At 34.8% G+C, this 20,514-nt stretch overlaps 4 protein-coding genes across 10 annotated transcripts in view; 3 read left to right on the forward strand and 1 right to left on the reverse strand.

Moving 5' to 3' along the window:
• LOC109540952 (filamin-A) overlaps positions 1-4,436 on the forward strand; it is a 39,888-nt gene extending 35,452 nt beyond the window's left edge. For all 6 annotated transcript variants that reach the window (XM_019909527.2, XM_048661361.1, XM_048661362.1 and 3 more), the window contains 5 exons: positions 2,227-2,420; positions 2,500-2,728; positions 2,796-3,011; positions 3,066-3,275; positions 3,935-4,436. In XM_019909527.2, coding sequence (XP_019765086.1) covers positions 2,227-2,420; positions 2,500-2,728; positions 2,796-3,011; positions 3,066-3,275; positions 3,935-4,119 — 1,034 coding nt within the window. In that variant the 3' untranslated portion in view covers positions 4,120-4,436. The remainder of the gene's footprint in view (positions 1-2,226; positions 2,421-2,499; positions 2,729-2,795; positions 3,012-3,065; positions 3,276-3,934) is intronic.
• A 2,360-nt stretch (positions 4,437-6,796) lies between these two features.
• LOC109541040 (alpha-soluble NSF attachment protein) lies at positions 6,797-10,780 on the forward strand. Of its 2 annotated transcripts, none has more exons than XM_019909713.2 (3): positions 6,797-7,009; positions 7,101-7,297; positions 9,036-10,780. In XM_019909713.2, exons 1-3 carry the CDS (start codon positions 6,921-6,923, stop codon positions 9,623-9,625), a joined length of 876 nt encoding a protein of 291 aa, XP_019765272.1. In that variant the 5' UTR covers positions 6,797-6,920; the 3' UTR covers positions 9,626-10,780. The 2 variants fall into 2 exon arrangements, with proteins under 2 accessions (XP_019765272.1, XP_019765271.1); XM_019909712.2 differs by lacking the exon at positions 9,036-10,780 and adding an exon at positions 8,070-8,959 and having other exon boundaries at positions 6,798-7,009.
• Positions 10,781-12,197: 1,417 nt separating this feature from the next.
• Positions 12,198-15,075, forward strand: LOC109541039 (serine protease inhibitor 77Ba). The gene is made up of 8 exons (XM_019909710.2): positions 12,198-12,692; positions 13,431-13,534; positions 13,619-13,810; positions 13,858-14,071; positions 14,127-14,344; positions 14,395-14,601; positions 14,683-14,821; positions 14,880-15,075. The coding sequence occupies exons 1-8, from the start codon at positions 12,677-12,679 to the stop codon at positions 15,014-15,016; spliced, it is 1,227 nt and encodes a 408-aa protein (XP_019765269.1). The 5' UTR covers positions 12,198-12,676; the 3' UTR covers positions 15,017-15,075.
• A 60-nt stretch (positions 15,076-15,135) lies between these two features.
• On the reverse strand, positions 15,136-18,466 carry LOC109541038. Its single transcript, XM_019909709.2, has 4 exons — positions 18,148-18,466; positions 17,188-18,089; positions 16,831-16,975; positions 15,136-16,636 (listed from the first exon to the last, which is right to left on the reverse strand). The coding sequence occupies exons 1-4, from the start codon at positions 18,244-18,246 to the stop codon at positions 16,262-16,264; spliced, it is 1,521 nt and encodes a 506-aa protein (XP_019765268.2). The 5' UTR covers positions 18,247-18,466; the 3' UTR covers positions 15,136-16,261.
• Between the last annotated feature and the right edge of the window lie 2,048 nt (positions 18,467-20,514).

The following is a 20,514-nucleotide window of genomic DNA, read 5'->3' on the forward strand; positions in this document are numbered from 1 at the left end:
CTATTTATCAATCTGTAATAAAATACGTGAGGAAATTCTGTCTTTTTTAAAGACAAACATTTTTGAGGCGAAATACCCAAAAAGAAGTTTGTAAAGAGTTTTTTATGTTTAGTTAATTTGATGAATTTTGAACTTTATCGTTTACATCTTCAAAACGGTTGAACACCGCTCAAGATAACTTCTAGCGGGTTTTTCAATGCGTTTGATACATTCTTCGCTTGCTTGTGAAGAAATTGATGTAGCATTCAGAGCATTTTGAGAAAAATTATGTTTAAAAAAAAATCGACCCCAACCATTAGGAAATTTTTTCCCACAAATCAAATTTTCACATGAGCTTGATCTTCTGATTCTGAGCTGAATCCATTCCATTCGATGTAAGAAGCTTACAAATATGCATTAATAAAGCTATTGAGTCAATAAAATGGAAATCGTCTGTTAAAGGTCGCGAACTATCAAAAAACAGCTTAAAGTGAGCCGAAAATGTCGATTATCTCGGATCTGATACTTCTAGCGTGTTTTTCAATGAGTTTGTTACATTCCTCGCTTCCTTGAGAGGAAATTGATATGGAATTAAGGCATTTTCAGAAAATTTATATAAAATAAAATCGACCCCAACCCTCAGAAAAATTTTGCACATAAATCAAAATTTTACATGAGTGTTTTCTGAGCTCAATTCATTCCACTCGATGTAAAAAGCTCACAAATGTACGTATGTATCTTGAGCGGAGCTTTGCAACTTGTAGGCGAAACTGACGAAGTTTCTTGGAAACCGTCGTCAATTCTAGTGAGACGGAATAGCCCTTTGAACAGGGCGTTTCGAGATATATTTTTCCACCTGAAAGGTCAAGCGCACTTTCTATTCAAATTTTTGAGCGTTCCTGCGACACTGTTGGAAATATTCAGCATTGCTCTTATTTTTTGTCACTTATTGAGCTTCTTCGGCATGTCGCAGTTGTAATCTTTGCGTGGAAATCGCTTGCTGGGCGCTCGAATCTGAGCTTTAAAATAGTGCAAAGTTGCGTTTCCGCAGAATTGCGCGCAATTAGAGAAGTGAAAAGCAACATTTGGTGTTCCAATGTTTGCGGCAGAAATACATGTAGTGAACTAAATGAATGACGTAGATTCAGGAAAAAATTCAGCCCGTGAAAATTTGAGTCTGCGACAAAAAAAACTCAAGGTAGCACTTAATGCTTAATTTTAGAAGTGAATCATGTAGTTCTTAATAGATGGTGAAATATATTTCCACATGATGTAGACAGAGAATAATCTTCGAATTGCACGGTCAATGTTTTGGTGCTACGGAACATGTATAAGGTGTGCCAGGAGATTCAGTTTAATTCGGACAACTCGAACAATTCGGAAGGTGGGGAATAAATATTTATTCTTTGAATCGATTATTCATTGCCGATTGATAGAAAACCGCGTGTTGGATAAATCGGGGTTCGTAACGAAAACAACTAATTTTCTACCAACTACGTGCATTTATTAAGAACAAGAACTGCTCGAAAAAGTCATCATTTTCTCGGGTGTGTTTAGCCGCAAAATTACTCAAATATACAACTAAAATAGAAATATCTTGTTTCGGTAAGTGATTTACTGGTTAGTCGTATTTCTATAAATATGTTCCCGATTTTCAAATCTATATTGAACATGTGAGTATTAAATTAGAATCAATTTGGCCATCGGATTTTATCTGCTGGAGATTTCCTTGATGATAAAATGTAGCTAAGAATGTAAGCAACGCACCCATTAAAATGGGGCATTTCTGCCAGACTCCCACGGAAAACACGAATAATTTCTAATAATTAGGCCGGAACCCAAATATCAAAACCACGCGGCGAATCTCGACACAAAAATAAACCTAAACAGATGATGAATAAGACGAATTTAAAATGAGACAATCTATATTTGGACGGGGTCAGTTAATGCTTCAGCTACAAATCTATGTTTTGCGATTCAGAAAGAACATTTTCCTCTAGACTCTGAGTCTGTAGCCGAAGGACTGTTTGTGAAAACATGCAATTTCAGTGCCTCAGTAACAAGTTTAAAATTAAGCTAGTTATTAGTCACTCTGAAAACATTGTGGGGATAATTACAAATATAGATCTCTCTGCGTAGTTAGCGCTTTGTTATTCCTAATCATTGAACCTAAATGCTTAGAATATAAAGACAAACAGTTCCCAAGTTTCAATTTTGCTGTTGTTGATAGGGATGTTTTTGTTTCAGGCGAATATAGAATTGGATTGAAATTCAACGACGAACATGTACCGGACTCTCCTTTCAAGGTTTACATATCTCCAGCCGTTGGAGACGCTCATTTGCTTGAAGTAGCTCAATTTCCAGAAGGCTACATTCAAGCCGACAAACCGTCGCAATTTATTGTCAGAAGAAATGGAGCCAAGGGCGATCTTGATGCAAAGGTGTATATCAGCTTCGTTTTCCACCCAGTTAACAGTTGCAATTGAAACTCGTCAATCAACGGATTTGCGCTTGTTTCAGATCATCAGTCCTTCGGGACATGAGGATGATTGCTTCGTGCAGATCATTGATATGGAAGAATATTCTGTGCGCTTTATGCCACGCGAGAATGGCATTCATAAAATCCATGCCAAGTTCAACGGCGTTCATATTCCTGGATCACCATTCAGTGTTAAAGTCGGAAAGGATACTGCTGATCCTGCTGCCGTTCACGCTCAAGGAAATGGACTAAATAAGGAAGTCAAGACAGGTTAGCTTTCGGTGTTAGCTGAGGAAAAGCTGATGATTTTACTACTTCAACTGTTTGTTTTTTCCAGGTGTGAAGACCGATTTTATAGTAGATACTGTGAGTGCTGGTGCTGGTACGCTGGCAGTGAACATCGATGGGCCAAGTAAAGTTTCAATGGATTGTACTGAAGTCGACGAAGGTTACAAAGTCAGATACACACCAATTGCACCCGGAGACTATTACATTAGTATAAAGTACAACAACGTCCACATAGTGGGATCGCCCTTTAAAGTAACCAGCAAAGGTAAGTGGGAAGAGTTGCAACTAGCGAAGATGTAGAGGTTTTTTGCGCTTCCAGGTGACACCAATGTTGCTGATGTCGGCGGACAAGAGTCCTCCTCAGTGGTTGTAGAAACAGTTCAAAAAATCGGAAAAGGCGCCAACCACAGAGGTCCAGTACTACCCCACTTCAAGAGCGACGCTTCAAAGGTCACTTCCAAAGGAATGGGGTTGAAGAAGGCATATCTGGCAAAGCAAAATCAGTTTACTATTGCGGCCCAAGATGCTGGTAAGTCCTAGATGTTATATTTCCCTTTATATCCATAGGTAGGTAGGCAAAGCGTCCCATAAGCAGATGGTCAAACTGACTCAAGGGCCTAACTTCATTAAGAAAAAATTGGCTCCTTAGATATTGATTATGGACAAATTATGTTCCTCGTAAAAAACTTGCGGTGGATTTGTTTCTTCAAATATTTTATTGAAGCTGAACGCTCATCCGCATTGGGTGAGCTTTCAATTCTTGAGAGCTTTAGTTTCAGGACTGGCAAAACTTTTCTTTGAGAGGTGGAATCAAATCAATAAAAATCTTGTAAAATGAGAGACGCAAAAAATTGCGCGTAAACTATGAATACTGTTACGAGTAAAAACTTTCAAAAACTTAGTTTTAAGGGCGCAAAAATCTCGAAAAAGGATCAATGCACCACTAAAAAAAAGTGATTTCAGCTATCAAGGAAAAGTTCTGATAGTTTTTGTATCCGACACTCCAGAATTTAACATTTTTGCAAAAGATGAGCTACCCAATATTAGCAAAAAACATGTTTTTTTTATTTTGACCATCATCAACAGAAGACATTTTTTCTTAATAAAAACTATTATCTTAATAAAAAATAATAATGGCGTTGAACTAGTTGCTTTTTGTATGTGTTTATATATCTTTTTGTTTTCCAGGACCGAATATATTGTTTGTGGGAGTTCACGGGCCTAAAGGCCCATGTGATGAAGTTTTTATCAAACACAAAGGACGAAACGCGTATGATGTTAACTATATGGTGAGAGATCGGGGGGAATATCTGATTATCGTCAAATGGGGCGACGACCATATTCCAGGATCACCGTTCAAAGTCGATGTGTAAACGTTAAGATTAATTTCTGGTAATTTAGCCCCAACTTATATTTACTTTAAACAAATTTGATTTTGTTTGTTTTGAAGTTTTCCGTTTATTTTGTACATAATAATTTCATTATAATTAAGTAATTAGAGGTGTATTGTACCTTTACTTATTCCATTATGATAACAAAATTTTGTTTTCCATTTGAGATACAGTGTAAAAATATAATGCCATACTTAATTGTTATTTATAAATGCTTATATCGATTCAGGAATAATCTTGTATTTTCGAACGTTATTATTATATGCTACTTTTTTAAATAAATATTTGGTAGATAACAATATGATGTTATTTTGTCCACTAAGCTTTCAACCGAAAGAAGTCAACTTAAAAATATATGCCAAGAGTTCAGTTAAAATTTCTGAGATTGCAAAGGCCGTGGTAACACTGTGCTGAGTTGCACTTTTGAGTTGTTGCCGGTCTCTGAGTTAATGAGTTTTAACTCATCGCTAAATTAGTTATAACTCATTTACCGTAGACCGAAACTGGAATTTTAACATTAAATTTTTAAGACTTAAAAAACTTGTTTCGATTTTGTCGCAAATTCAAAGGTAAAATGGGCATTCTAAAAAGACGATAAAGAAGGCCAGAAGGTTTTGTTCTAAAATCGATCTCTTATTTTTGTTTTCATAAAAGGCTCTCAGTTAGCCAATATTTTAAAGTAAAACGTTAGGAAAAATAGCGTTTTTCTGTTTAGAGAGAGTTTTGTTTAGAAATATTGATCTAACATTGAAGAAACCGGAATTAAAAAACCAAATTATTCACAGCGACGATCGTGGCGAGTTTTCCAAATAATTGTTTATAAACTTTCGCTCGTTCTGTTCGCGGAAATTTTTTGGAAAAACCCAGAAAAAATGATTAGAGTGTCCATTTTCGACGAAATGATTATGGTTCGGCACATTTTTACAAAGCGCTTAAGGAGGCGAGTGTTCCAATAACATTTATTTCATAATTTTTCACAGAAAATACCTGAAGATTGTCAGGATTTTTAAATGAAACTATTGCGATTTTTGCGTAGGAAGAATTGCTTAAAAAACTTTGCTGAAACTGTAAAGTCCTGAGATTTTAGAGAAATTTTAAAAATCTTCAGAGCGATGAGGGTGGCGAAACTTTTGCTCTCTGGTCGATTTTTCGATCGAGACGAAAGATAATCTTAATTACTTTCAGTAAAAAACCATATGAAATAATTAGGTTTTTGTGCCAAATTCGAAGCTGAGAAGGGTTTTCTAAAATTCCCTTCAAAGCGATGCATGCGGCTAATTTTATAATTTTTGAAGACGCCATGATTGTCAAGAAAGGAGAAAAGCATCAGAAAATATTGGTTTTTGCGCTTTTGGTTAAAACCTTTTAGTTTTGTAATCGGTTTTTGAGAAAACCTTAATGATTTTCGGGAAAAAACGGGAGAAATTTATTTTGATCCCGAATCCTACACTCAAAAAAGTTTTTATAAAAATCCTACAATGCTATAAATTTATCAGGGAATTTTTCGCGTAAATGACTTCCAGATTGTCCGTATTTTTTAAATAAAACTCTTCAAAATATAGCGTTTTTGAGTAGAAAGTAAAACAAGAAATAAAATAAGTCAAAACTAAAAACCAACAGTTTGTTTAACAAACTCTGCAGTCTTCAGGGGGGTGGGGTGGCGAGTTTTTTAAATAATGTTTTACACATTTTCTGTTCGTTTTTTGATTTAAAAAATATTTGTTTTTTGTCCCAAATTCGAAGCTGGAAAGGAATTTTAAAACTTTACAAATCAACGAAAATGGCGAGTTCTAATAAAATTTATTTTATAATTTTTCGCAGAAAATACTTTAAGAATGTCAGTATTTTTAAGTGAAACTTGAAAAGTGAGCGTTTAGAAGAAAGAGCTTGCTAAAACTGGAAAATTCTGAAATTTTGAAGAAGCTTTAAAAATATAATTAATGAATGGCCGTTAAAATAAATCTAAAAACAACTAGAAGAAAAGGTCATCAACATTTCCCCAGCAACGGAACCGAGTTACTGCACCGGTGCGTTGGGTTGACGCACCAAGCCATTTGCGCTACACTGCGCCAACTCCTAAAATTCCCTGGGAAATCCTGCCCCATGGTCATGCCAATGAGAAAAAAATATATTGTATTTTCGTACTTTTGCAAAATTTGCAACAGAGCGAAATTTTGGTTTAATGCCTATTGAACCCGATATTTTTCTTAAGCATTCTATTGTTCTCCAACATTGCATTTTCCGAAAAAAACTGCCTTTTTATTAACGTTTCGAAGTTCAAAAGATGTTGAAACTATATACGTTCGATTTGAAAATCCTCCTTTATTTTAATACATTCTAGAGCCTCGTTTTAGCCCCATTCTTGTAGAATCTGAAGTTGAATGCTAATTATCTATTTGTTAAACAGTAAAAAAAATTGCCAGTTAGTTGAGACAAGTACAATTTTTTCAAATATTATACCATCAAAGTATGTTGGGTTGCGGACCACTGTTCTTACTTTATTTTTATGAACGAAAAGAAACTGTTTACCTGCAACCGACCAAATAAAAACATCCAAAACACAAAAACAAGAAATTTAGATTACCTGCAATCGTTGTTTCAGCCGTAAAACCTAAAATTACTGCGAACTATTGGCAACATTCTATAGACTTGTCTCTGTCTATAGCACGAATGACACTATCGACAAGTGCTGTCATACTACAGCGCAACTAGCCGATCATCGGTAATTAATTTGTCAATAAAGCTTTGTTGGAATTTCAGTTTTATAAATAAAATTTCTAAATATGCCATCAAATGAGCAAAAAGCTCAGCTATTGATTGCTGAAGCCGAGAAGAAATTGGGGCCTAGAGGATTTTTTGGGTCACTGTTCGGGTAAGCGGTTTACACATATTGTCTTGTCCTGAGTGCGATTAGAAAGGGTTCATTAAATTCAGTTTTAATTTTAACGATTTGGATCATTTAGGGGATCCAGTCGTGTGGAAGATGCAGTCGAATGTTATCAACGTGCTGCCAATTTGTTTAAAATGGCAAAGAATTGGGTGTCAGCAGGGAGTGCCTTTTGTGAGGCTGCAACCTTACATCTGAGAAGTGGGGCTCGACATGAAGCTGCCACTAATTATGTAGATGCGGCCAATTGCTACAAGAAGTCGAATATCAATGGTAAGTGACCAATCTTTAATATAATCCTAAAGTGATATCACTGTTTGTACAATAAGGAGAAGGCTAAATGCGTCAGAAATATCGTTAAACGGCTGTAATTTGGTTTATTTACTAGTGAATATTTTCAGCGTTGTATCAAATATACAAACATCCTTACCATGTATTTGTTAAGACATGCACTAATAAGTAGACCATAAAATGTTGCGTTGGAAAAGTTTCAGGATATATTGAAACATGTACAGTACTTCCAAGTATTGTGTTTGTTGTCAATACATATCCTCGCTTAGATATGGTTATGCGAACTATACAGCTCAACTTGTGCGCGTTATCATTAATTAACAATTCCCTTTTACTAAACTTGAGTATGGTGTGGTTTTGGACTTGGTGGTATTTACTAACATCTATTTATAATGCTTCGATAGACTCTGTGAAATTTTTCTGTAGGTAAGTAACATGTCGAAAAAATGTGTTTTTCTTTTAGTTGCATCCTTATTGATTGCACTGAAAAGCTTGCCATTTTTTTCAATGATTTTACTTTGTACTTTCCACATACCAACCTCCCAACCACTGCAGTCGCATGTTTTTTGTATCTATTATTTATCCAAATATGCCAACTCACGTCCCTTCACACTTCTATTATTAGCAAATGAATCACAGTTGAATACAAAAAAACAGAGAACTCTTAGTATGAGCTTGTAGATGTAGTAATTAGGCATTATTTTATGTTTAATTTTAGTTCTCATTTGGTCTAATTATATTTTGCTTGTTTCAGAGGCAGTCACCTGTTATTTAAAAGCTATAGAACTTTACACTGATATGGGTAGATTTTCTATAGCGGCGAAACATCATCAAAATATAGCCGAAGTATATGAAACAGAGTCCATAGACATTGATAAGGCTGTTCAACACTATGAGCAAGCCGCCGATTATTTTCGAGGAGAAGAAAGCAACAGTTCAGCGAATAAATGTTATCTCAAAGTAGCGCAATATGCCGCTCAACTTGAAAATTACGCAAAAGCGATTCAGATCTACCAAGAAGTTGCAACGAATTCATTGGAGAGCTCATTATTGAAATACAGCGCTAAGGATTACTTTTTTCGAGCCGCTTTATGTCAACTATGCATCGACCATTTAAATGCCCAGCACGCCTTAGACCGTTACTTACAACAATATCCAGCATTCCAGGATTCTAGAGAATACAAATTCATTAAAGCACTAATTGAACAGATTGAAGAACAAAATGTAGACGGCTTTACTGAAGCCGTGAAAGATTACGACAATATCTCACGTCTGGATCCATGGTACACTACTTTATTGCTGCGAGTTAAAAAGCAACTCAATGGAGATCCAAACTTGTGTTAGACTAGACAATGAGCCTTTAAACAACTTTTGTTAACGTGTCTTGATATTTTATTTATTGTTACATTATTCTTAGTAATTTTTTGTTAATATTATTTGGTTTCTGTAGAAGAAATCAGAGGTCGTCTAATGTATTTGATATAAATAGTCGCAGTATGCTATTTTTCTATTGGGTCATTATGTTTTGAGAATTTTTTGCTCGAAATAGTCGTCATTATCTTCGTATAGCATGTATATATGGAAATTTTCTACTATGTCGAATTCCAGTCAGGACCATTCCTAATAAATCTTTCTCACCACATCGACACTTGTTTGCATCTCTGCCTATCCCAGATTCAAGCCGTACGTGTAAATTGAAAAGGATGGTTTTTTGTTGCAGAGGCAGTCAGTTGTTTGTTGAAAGCCATAGAAATCTATACCGATATGGGTAAATTTACTATGGCTGCTAAGCATCATCAAGCAATCGCTGAACTTTACGAATCCGAGTCGACAGACTTTGAAAAAGCAGTTGTACACTATGATACAGCTGCTGATTTCTTTAGAGGCGAGGAGAATAATGCTTCGGCCAACAAATGTTTGTTGAAAGTAGCACAATATTCCGCTCAACTTGAGAACTACGAGAAAGCTATTCGTATTTATGAAGACGTAGCCACATCATCTTTAGAGAATTCTCTATTAAAGTATAGTGCTAAAGAATACATGTTTCGAGCTGCTCTATGCCATCTTTGTGTGGACGTTTTAAATGCACAGCATGCTCTAGAGCGTTATTTACAACAATACCCAGCTTTCCAGGACTGTAGGGAATACAAATTGGTTAAAACCTTGATTGAACACATTGAAGAACAGAATTTGGATGGGTTTACCGACACCGTTAAAGACTACGACGAAATATCACGTTTAGATCAATGGTTCACTACAATTTTGTTAAAAATTAAAAAACAATTAAATGATAACCCAGATCTCCGTTGAAAATTTTCCACGAATAATCCTCTTTGTATTTATATTGCTTATTTCCGTCAGCAACTAGAAGTTGATAAGGCTTTCGCGAGTCATTCTTTTAACTTAGATTTAATCGTTCTATTATTTATAAGTGCGAATATTAAACGAACATTTTAACATTATTAGTGTTAACATTTCGTTCACCATTTAGTCTAAAACAATATTCAAGTTACTTAATTGATAAATGATTCAGCTTTTGATTATTATTGTAGTGACACAAAAATTTTATAGCGGTATTTTCTAATATATTGTTTTGATACTCCATATTTGCAGTATTAGTAATGCTTAAACAGTGCGCAACTTTTAATGAGTCTCATAAAATCTCAGTTTTTCTAGTACCTATTTATTTAGTTGGGAACTTTTTAAAATCGATTTATAAACAACGTGCATAATTAGGCTCAGCCACAAGGCACCGTCATAGATCTTCTTAATAATTGTGAAAACATTAATTCTGGCATTAAAAAGTTTTCGGCCTTAAGGTTCATTCCAACGTTTCGGAAACACGCAAAGCTTGCACTTTCAGAGCGTCGTCCCGAAAAACGTTGGCAACTATCGGAATCTGATAAATATACTTGCAGCAATAAAATATTTATGTGAACAAAAATCAAGAAAAACAATGTTATGTCTGTCTTAGTAGTAATTAAAATAAGCATTTAATATAATAAGCAGTTAAATATTTTGTTATTTACGTTAACCTCGGTAGTTATAAGTTAAAAATATGATAGTGTATATACGAATTTGTTGTGAGACATACCTCCTGTTAGTCATTCATTGTTGAGCTTTGTAAATGAGACAATTTTACTGCCCGCGTCATCATTGTGAGCCATCCAGCCACATTTTCAATTTTGTATTGTCCGAAAGTTTAAACACATAGCACCTTTTAAAAATTATACTAAACGTAGGCTTTCTAGATTGAAATTACCAGTTTAAAATTAATCATTTTATTGCATGTATGAAAAGTAACCATTTAGCAGAAGCTGAGGATCATATTGATTTTAAAAAATGTATTGTATGTGTATTAGAACAACAGGATACTTATATGATATATCTAGTGATTCAGTCAACGATATCAAATTAATGCTGTATATAATCGTAGATGGCATAATAAAGGTATATTTAAAAACAGACGTTTTTAATAACAACTCCAGTAGTCTGATCTCATTTTTATCTAAAAATGCAAATCTGTTTTTGGAATCTGTGGCAAAAACATTAAGATTTTTTTACTTTAAAACCATTGTGTGCGGTTTCTCGTTTTGATTTACTAAATGGAAGACTATTGTCTTAACGTTGCCCATAAATATATCACGTCGATAAAACTAACATAAAACACTTAAATTGATTTAGAAAAACCCATTTTTTGCGGGATTCCTTCACCTTTTTACTCTACCGAAATAAATAAATTATTAAATCACTTCCGGCAAGCTTAAACTTTTGTGTTCGTCTCGTATTGTTGAACACCCAAAATGATGTTTCAAAACCAAAATAAGAATAAAAGTAAAGCTGTTCGGGCTTATCAATGTGTCTATTGAGATTACGTGCGGAACTAATAGCGCAATTTCAGTTTAACGCATTTTCCTGTAATAAAATTGTTTATATTTCAACTGAAAAACAGTATTAGCCACGAACGTATATATGTAGTTAAATTAGTGTGAAACACAATTTTTTTAATGATTCACTGGCTTTCATTTAGGATTTCGCACGTTGATTTTTCATTGCGGGATAATATCGTGATCAATATTTTCAAGCAGCTTTACTTGTTGACGCAGTAAAAACGAAGCCCATTTTCCAATTTGCAAAATAAGAGTCTTGTTTGCGAAATAACGCATGGCTTCATTAAATTGAATCAAGCAGTAATTAATGTGGGTTGATGAAACCAAAAAAATTGATGTCTAAAACTGCCAATTTAACTTCGATCTCAATGAACAACTCGTGGTATTTTGGGATTTTCAAACACTCAATCAGTAATAAATATGTTAAAGTTTTCTGAACCAATTGTCAAAATTTAAAGAAAACCCAAGAATTCATCGACGGTTTAGGTTCAGAACCAGCACTTCTGAAGAAGTAGAAACACTGCTGTTGTTCAATATATTTCCACTCAATACGTTTTTTTATTCGCGTACGTATTCCATTGCGTGAAACTTGCGAGTTTTTCGGGGTTTAGGGCCTCTTGCAAAATAATTTGTTACTTCTCTCATTTTAAGAGGTATTTCCCTCGAAAGCTTACATGATCAAGTGTAAGCGTTCCGTATTTTCACGTCGTTTTCCTATATTTTTACGTCTTTCTCACGTTAGGCGCTAGCTGGGTACCATAGGGGGGTACACGAGGGCTTCTTTAAGTTGAAATATATATCAAACAAGGCAGGGCTTCAATCCGAAACTGGCGCGGAAAATCCGGGACGAATAAAGAAAAATCTTTCCTAGAAGCCCCAGTTATGTGAGTTGGGACTGATAGATATATTTATGTACGAGATAAGATTGTATATTTGAAAGTAATAAAGAAGGTCATGAGATCCACGCCAATGGAATAATGTAGCGTTATCAACAAAAAAGCATTGACCAGTGGGCAACAACAGCGATTGGTGGAACATTCACAAGCTGACGGGTAAACAGGAATTAATTACAAATTCCAAAACCCAATACCTATTTCGGAACCTTACATAGTTAAAGCATCCATTGGGTTTTTCCGCGTTTAGTTCTGACATCGTTAAAGCAAAAAAATGTTGCTCGAATAATGTTTATGAGTTTACATTTAGTCACGATTGTGTTGCAGAGTTTGTATGCGATTATAAACGTAGTTCGGTGTACCTGAAGTCAGATTCATCCCGAGCGTGCTACAGATCGAACAGAGTGAATTGTTGCTTCAAAAGTCGTCACGGTCAACTTTACCACAATTCGAAACCGGCATGAGATCGAAGTAGGACAGCAAGAAAAGATTCGTCCTCAAGTTTAAGTTTGTAAACAATTGTACCTATACATGACTGAATTCTACCGCGCTAAGTTCTCGTAGATAGATAGTTTAACATGCAGTTCCACATATGTAAGTATATTAGCGCTTTAACTTGCATTCGTACATCAAAGAAATCAATTAAAATGGTAATTATACAGGAAAATAGTGAAGCTAATGTCTATTCCGGTTAAGTAATCGCTATTAATATTTTAAACAAGTTTCCAAGCAAATATAATGAAAACCATTAAATCAATTAGCAATCAGGAAAATGATTTGCTGTTTTTATTTTTATACCAAACGATTCAAATCTCTTCATTTACTAAAACCTTTTAGTTTTTTACTGTAGGCTAAAGCCAGTGGAAGACCCAAACATTTAAAATAAATCATGAACACTGACTACAGTCGTAGTATAAAATAATTTCTGGTTCAAGTACTTCCATTAATAACACGAGTTTTTTCTAAAACGAGTTTTTCTTGGCACGCGATATCAACTTTTACGGGGTAATGGATGTGCGGTCAGAGACGCAGAATTTTTTGGGGATTCACTTCGGGAACTAAAATCGTTCTTTACGCTTCAAAAGGCATTACTAATGCTGAAAACCAGTCGCGAGACAAATAAAAAACTTAAAAAAATATATAAAATTGTGTGAAATTAGATATCCAGATGATGATTAGCAAATTACAAGCTTGAAACTCGTTTAATAAGTTTAGAGTGGAAAAATCACACACTTTTTTACGTTCCTAAAAGCCATTCCACAGCTTCGACCTACCCTAGAAAAAAAAATTTATTAACTTAAATTGATTGAAGAACATTAAATATTCCTACAGTCGTGCCCATCGGAATAGTGCTGTCTATCGCAGCCCCAGTATTTCTACAAGAAAAATTTAATATCGCTGAATCAATCAACCAGTTTTCGCTTGAACTACTAGCGGTAAGTGAGAAAGTATTCATAGGCAAGGGCATAAAAAACATGACTGAAAAAAATTAAATACGCACAGTATTATTTCCGATTCAGGCAGTAAATAAAGAAGGCGGTGAAAATTTAAATGTGGCTCTTTCGCCACTCACTGTATGGACGCTCTTTACGGTGATATCAGAAGGATCATTGGATGCCACTGCTGAACAGATTGATCGGGTTTTAGGGCAGCCTCTAAATAAGAACATCGTGAGAGACGCATACCAAAGACTGAGCGGAATACTGTTGCAGGTAATTTGCTTGTGCTTAGTTAAACTAGTCAGGAACAGTTATTTCAGACCAAATCAGCAGAGACCCAATTGGAGACTTCCACTGGTCTGTTCACCAGGTCAGAGTTTCCGGTCAAGGAAAAATTCGAACAGGTGGTTAAGCAGTATTATGATGCTGTTGTATCACCTGTAGATTTTAAAAACAGTGCTGCATCTGCAGATATTATCAACAAATATGTAGAACAGGCTACGAAGAACCGAATACCACTGTTGGTGAATCCCGGTAAGTATCTATAAATTGTCTGAAGCAATATTTTGCATGGCAACTTTCCTTGCAGCCGATGTAGAGAATGCCTATCTCTTTATCACCACCACAATGTACTTCAGAGGCGAATGGCAGACTCCTTTCAACCGAAGTGCCACTAAACGGGACGCCTTTTACGATGAAAAAAGGAACAAAATCGGAGAGGTTCAAATGATGTACCAAGCACATCCTTTCGCCTATTACCGCAATGAAAAAATCAAAGCTGATGCGATTGAACTACCTTATGGCTTTGTAAGTTAAGCTATCACCTGACTGCATGGCATAAAGAACATCTTTTGCAGGACGACACTTTTTCCATGCTGGTGTTGGTACCGCGGGGCTTTCAAACCCTCACAAATATGCTAAACGCGCTAACCAAAGAACCGATGACTGAAATTTTAGCCGAACTGAAAATGAAACACCAAATGTTTTCTGATGATGACACCCATGTGTATTTGCCGAAATTTAAGCTCGCATCCGACTTCAATTTGGACGGGGTTTTAGAAAAAGTAAGTAGTTCCACTCCTTCCATAACCCACGCTTACTTTCTACATTATTACTTCTTTAACTAACTACGATTTAAATTTCAGATGGGAATTCGAGATGTGTTTAACCCACAAAAAGCAAATCTTTTAGGAATGTATTCACACTACTTGTATATATCTCGAGTTATTCAAAAGGCTGAAATTGAGGTGGATGAAGAAGGAACTGTCGCATCTGCTGCAGCAGGTAAACTACTTGAAAGTTAAAGAGCGAAACAATTTCTCAATTACTAAAACGGTTCCAGGTTCAACCTTTTTGAATAGAACACCACCACCCGTTGTTAAAGCAAACCGACCTTTCGCCTTTTTCATCGTGCATAAACAAAGTGGAAGTATTATTTTTGCTGGTAAAATCAGCAATCCAAATGCCTTATCTAAGTAGCAGAGCCCACTCCAATATATTTATATACACTAAGTTATTAAATAGAAAATGTGTTTAAACTGTGTATTATTGACAAGATGCCGAATGCTCTAGGGACGCCCTCATTCATAAACTGCATATTCTGTATTGTTTTTCGTTTATTATAGAGTATAAAAATAATCACAGTATATTACTCAGGCTCCAATCAATAAATTCTCCTTTCATGTATATTGCACTTAATTTTGAATGAAAACCCTACCAACATCTAATGCATAACTCTTATTACCATGCTCTTAAAACTATTATTTCCACACTGTAAATGTGTCGAGTGTTCGTTTAAAGATCTATCAGAAGTACATATCCATGCACGCCCAAGTTGCGATTCACTTGATATTCTGATTAAAATGACTAGATATTCACGATGATACGCCGCACTATGCATTGAAATGATAAAGTCCGCTGAAAGATAGTAACGTTCGATTATTTTTTACTTCAGACATTGCTTGAGCGTGCATGAATTCGCAGTTCAGTAATGTAGAATGAGTCATCACAAAAAAATAGTTAACACTTTTTATTACATGTTTGTACTTACAAGTACTGTGTGTAACAGTGGCAAGACCAAAACACTTATTAAACACGTACAAGTGCCAAAATAATAACTTACCCACGTAATCAAACAATACACTTTTGAGCATAGAAATTACTTTTTATTGACTTTTTCACGCATTTGACGCGATTTGAAAAAGATATGTTAGCAACAAAAGACAGACTTGCTATTTAACTCGAAAAATTGTGTAATCCACAATAAAATTATAAAAAGCTTCAAATATAGAAGGGCAAACTTGAGATGAAGCGACAATTTCTATGCTCGTAGCATAAAGAGGTACTTAATGTTTGCAATACTGTTACGAAATTTAGCTGCCAGTTTGTAAAGTAACTTATTTTATTAAACTTGAAGCCAGTTTTGATGCAGGTTTACAATGTAAAAGATGTAAATCTGACCGTTGCAAAAGTGATATGCTTACTGGTTATCGTCAATTAACTAATATAAGCTACTTAATACTAAATAAAAAGTATAATTACCCCTTTTTGAGCTAAGGTTGCAGCTATTGTCGAAACACTAGAATAGAAATTGTTGCACAGATAACTGCTTAAATCTTTCAATTCGTTAATTACAACTAGGTACAATGAGTACCTATTATAGAAGGACGGTCGAGTATATTGTAATCTTTCTTACTACAGTTAAAAGGCTTGTATCTACAAACTTCATTGTAAAATATAGTCCTTATAGTTTTTTAGACTTTTCATTTGCTTTTTTAATTGCTTAATCAAGTCAAGTGGCTGCACTAAAACTGAAATATCTCTACCAACAGAATTAAGCCTATCACGAATTTGATTTTTCTTAAAAAATAAATTCAATGGACGCCCATTTATTTCAGTAAGTACCCAATTAGTAAAACTGGTACCATCACACGACTTGGTTTTGGAAGTTAAACCGTGTCTAGCTGCCAAACTATTTGGTTGAATGCTCTCTATAACTGCCGTATTATTTTCTTGAATTATTCCTAAAGACTGACCCTCAGTCTCTCTATGTATTACAAAAACTCTGCCATGAGGTAGCCGCCTTACTATTATATTAACCTGAAAATTGCACAGTGGAAAATCGTATTTCGCTTTTTCCTTCAAATTGCGGAAGAAAAATGATAAATTTCAAACGATATTAGCCATGCATTGAGGCAACAAATCCTTAAATATTTGCGTAACATTTAGAGCTTCGGAGAGAAAAAGCAGAGCGAATATTTACATTTTCAATTCATGAAATAAAATTTACTTACATAAAGACCACAGTAATGAGATTGTAGAATTCTATGTGCATCCGCTGCTGATTTTACATTAATTCCGTCAATATTAATCAGTCTATCTCCTATGTGCAGTGCATTGTACAGCATAGGGTGTTCCTTCTGCTTCCAGCCACAAATCCTTTAAAATAAGAATTAATATGAGTGCTCATATCATTTCGCCCAATGGTTTACAGAAACAAAAGAAAACAATAGTTAAGGACGCTAGAAGCATATACTTAGTAATATATATAAGGTGTTAGGAGTTCTTGGGATAGGAGGAGGAGGACTTGGACTTGGGGCAACTCTTCCACCCTTAAATATAGTTTAATGCATAGCTGAATTATAACATACCAGACTGCATCAAACGCATCAACAAATCCAATTGAGCTAATACAGTCTTTTTTCCTTAGTTGCACTTTCACTCCTGTTGGATGCTTAATTTCCTTCTCTAACATTAACACTTGCTGCTCTCTTAAAGTCTTATAGGGTTGGGGTGCTGGTTGTAAAATTCGAGGCGAGCAACTAGCCGATCTTTCTAACAGTCTATTGGTTACACTTGCTTCAGTTCTTACAAGTTGCCTTGTGTCATTATTTCTATTGGACGGACCTGGTTGAAACAAGTGCTCATAATGGACATTATTGCTCGAAGTTGAAGTGGTTGGTTCAATAGCGCAATTAAATGAATCGAAATTAAATACTCGATTGGAACTGGCTCCTGCACTCTGAGGTTCATTGATATTATTCGATCTTCTTGACATTGCACTGCTCTGAGACTCAGATCTTCTTCTTTGATATGTTATGCTTTCACTGGGCCTATTAGCGGTTATTTCACTATTAGAGCGTTCGACTCCTGGTAAAATCTCTGTTGGGCCTGCAGGTGGAGGTGGCAATGGAGAGTTGGGATCCCTAGTTGGTAAGAGAGACGCTGTCTGCTTCTCAGGCAACTTGGTATAAACATTTTCTCTTGGACTCAATATTCGTAACTCTGAAAGTTTCGACTTCAGGCCTTCAACCCAGTCGAGCATCTGTTCCCAAGTAGGAGCTGCCAATCTTACAACTTCTGAGGATAATGTTAAAACAAACTCATAATCTTGCTCATGGGCACATATGGTTGGGGAAATATGCTGGACGCTATTTAATGAAACAAACCATTCAGGTTTATGAAAAACTGCTACTTTGTTGTCACTGTATGTTTCTAAATAGGCATCAGTGTCATCATGCACACAGAAAACAACCCATAGCTTCTCTCTTTTCTAGAAACAAATTTTTCATTCACCTAGAGAAGCCTTGAGAAAGTTGTCGCATACTTACCTTTTTAGGATTGCTGGGTGAAATCTTTTTAAGCCAGGTATTTTTGTGTATTTCTCTAAACATAGGGTTTTCAAAAGGTTGTCGGTGCTGTTGAGCCATGCTAATTTTCAAGGGAATTGTCGGCCCCAGAAATGAGTAATATCATAACATTGCACATACAGATCTTTGCATATCTAAGAAGTACATTTAATTGCTAAAAGTTTAATTACAACACACTACTACATAAAAACTGAGGTTGCTTAAGGATACATTTCAATAATTTGTTTTCCAAATGTCAGTTTACTTCTGTCAACTTTTGTCAGTATAAGGGAGGTGGCTCCGAACTTGCCTCCACTTGACGCGGTGGAGCTCAAATAATAAACGCTGATTTAAAAAAAATTGTTCAAATTAATTACTTTAGTTTTAAATAGTATTACTATTGGCTCCTGTGAGGGTTTGTATTCATTTTCCAAAGTCTTTAAGAAGAATTGTAAATAATTAATAACTGAATAAAATTATATTTAAAATTTAAAAACTAATCTCGAAAATTAAGAAACATTTTTACGACTAAACATATATATCAAAGCATTTGTAAATAGATTGTGCGGCACGCCAAACAAACATCACTCAGTTGAAATGAGCGATAAAGTTGTTATGAGTTGATACATTTTAAAGATTCAGTTTCGTTTCCGCGTTTCTCGTTAGCTCAATTTAGAGTTAATAATAATGGTGTAATTAATTTTATTACTGCGCTTAAAAATGTTTTTAATAATCTTAGCCTATAATCTAGAATTCAATTATCATTAAAACTGGAAGAAACCCGTTTGAAAATTTGCCCTTTACCACCTAATTTTTCACTTGAATTCCAAACCAACAAGTCTAAATGGCAAAAATTAACATAAATAAATAATATTTTTATAAATATTTGAAACGGATCAGAGTTTAATTCAATAACATGTGCATAGTCCAAGTGCAAATTCAACTGGCCGAAAAATTTAGTCAATACCGACTGTATAAAACGTGAAAGTTTTTTTTGCAAAAGTACCGATTTGGGTTAAAGTTGTTCAGCATGTGGAAGCTAAATATATGACTTTTTTATTCAACTTTATTTACATTGTAATCTAATTGTGTGTTTTTCCGAAATTTCTATTTATAATGAGTAAATACCCATACTCTATTCATTAACAATATATATATCGAAACATGCAATGAGTGTCTGGAGCAAATTATGGTACAAATAAGTTTACCACGTTTTGCTCTGATCACACAACTAAAGATAAGCTAGAATGAAAAAAACTTCCATAATTTACATATTTTAGTAATGATCACAGTCATATTGTAAGTTGATTTTGAAAGAATTACAATCACTGACTAGATATTTCATCATATTGCGTTCATGACATATAAATTTTTCTGAAATATTAGCTGGATGCGTGATATAACAAGGAACAGATATCAATTACTACTAATAACCTTTGACACTTGAATATAATAATAATGCGTAATTTTTTTCATGCGATATTTGGCAATAGCAATACAGTCTATTATATTAATGAGATAGTAATTTCGAAAAAAAAAACACCTATTTCAAATGTCTCGGATGAAACAGTGCATTAGAAAAATGCATGTATTTTTCAATGCGATTGTTAAGCGACATCCTTTCTGCAAAATCTATCCGCTAAAGCGGAGCGCACCATTTCGGTAGATCATCAAATAATACACAATTCGCGCAGTGAGTACCTAAATCTCCAAAAGTTTTATGTATATCGCTAAAGAAAATTCAACTTCTTGACCTGATAATCACACTAATTTCAGCCCACAATTCTATATCAATAACACGAGCTGAGCGTACTTGTCGATAATTTTGTATAAATTGGCACGATATCAGTATTTGCCACACGTCTCACAAATATTTCAACTAATTTTTTAGTTAAATATTTATTCCGGCTTTCTAGTAGAAATTTACGCGCCTGTATCACGCTCGCTGCGCACAGCACTTCGAAAAGTGTGCAAATTTGAATTTGGCGCTCAGAAAGAAAAACAAACAACGTCACGGGAATACAGCAAATAACGCATGCAAAGATGCAGGTCCAAATAATACTTAATAATGGCTCTTACGTAACTATGAACAGTTTAAAAGAGAAATTGGAATACCGTTGGTATTTAAAAAAAAGTAAGCAAGAGCATAAAGTATAAAAAAACTCCCATTTCTAAGGGCATTTTGGACTATACTCAGCGCTGGATCTAAGTCTCCTAAGCTAAGATTTTTTGAAAAAATTAAAATTTTCTGAGAATTTTTTTGTGAAAAATGCCAACATTTTTCAAGCAATAAAGTGCCAGTTAGTGCTCTATTAAGTAGTGTAGAAAAGCGCGGTCTAGCTCAATCTG

The sequence above is a fragment of the Dendroctonus ponderosae genome, unplaced genomic scaffold (genome assembly GCF_020466585.1).
Source record: "Dendroctonus ponderosae isolate FM_Combo_2020 unplaced genomic scaffold, Dpon_F_20191213v2 Dpon_F_20191213_1, whole genome shotgun sequence".
In the NCBI taxonomy this organism is placed as follows: domain Eukaryota; kingdom Metazoa; phylum Arthropoda; class Insecta; order Coleoptera; family Curculionidae; genus Dendroctonus; species Dendroctonus ponderosae.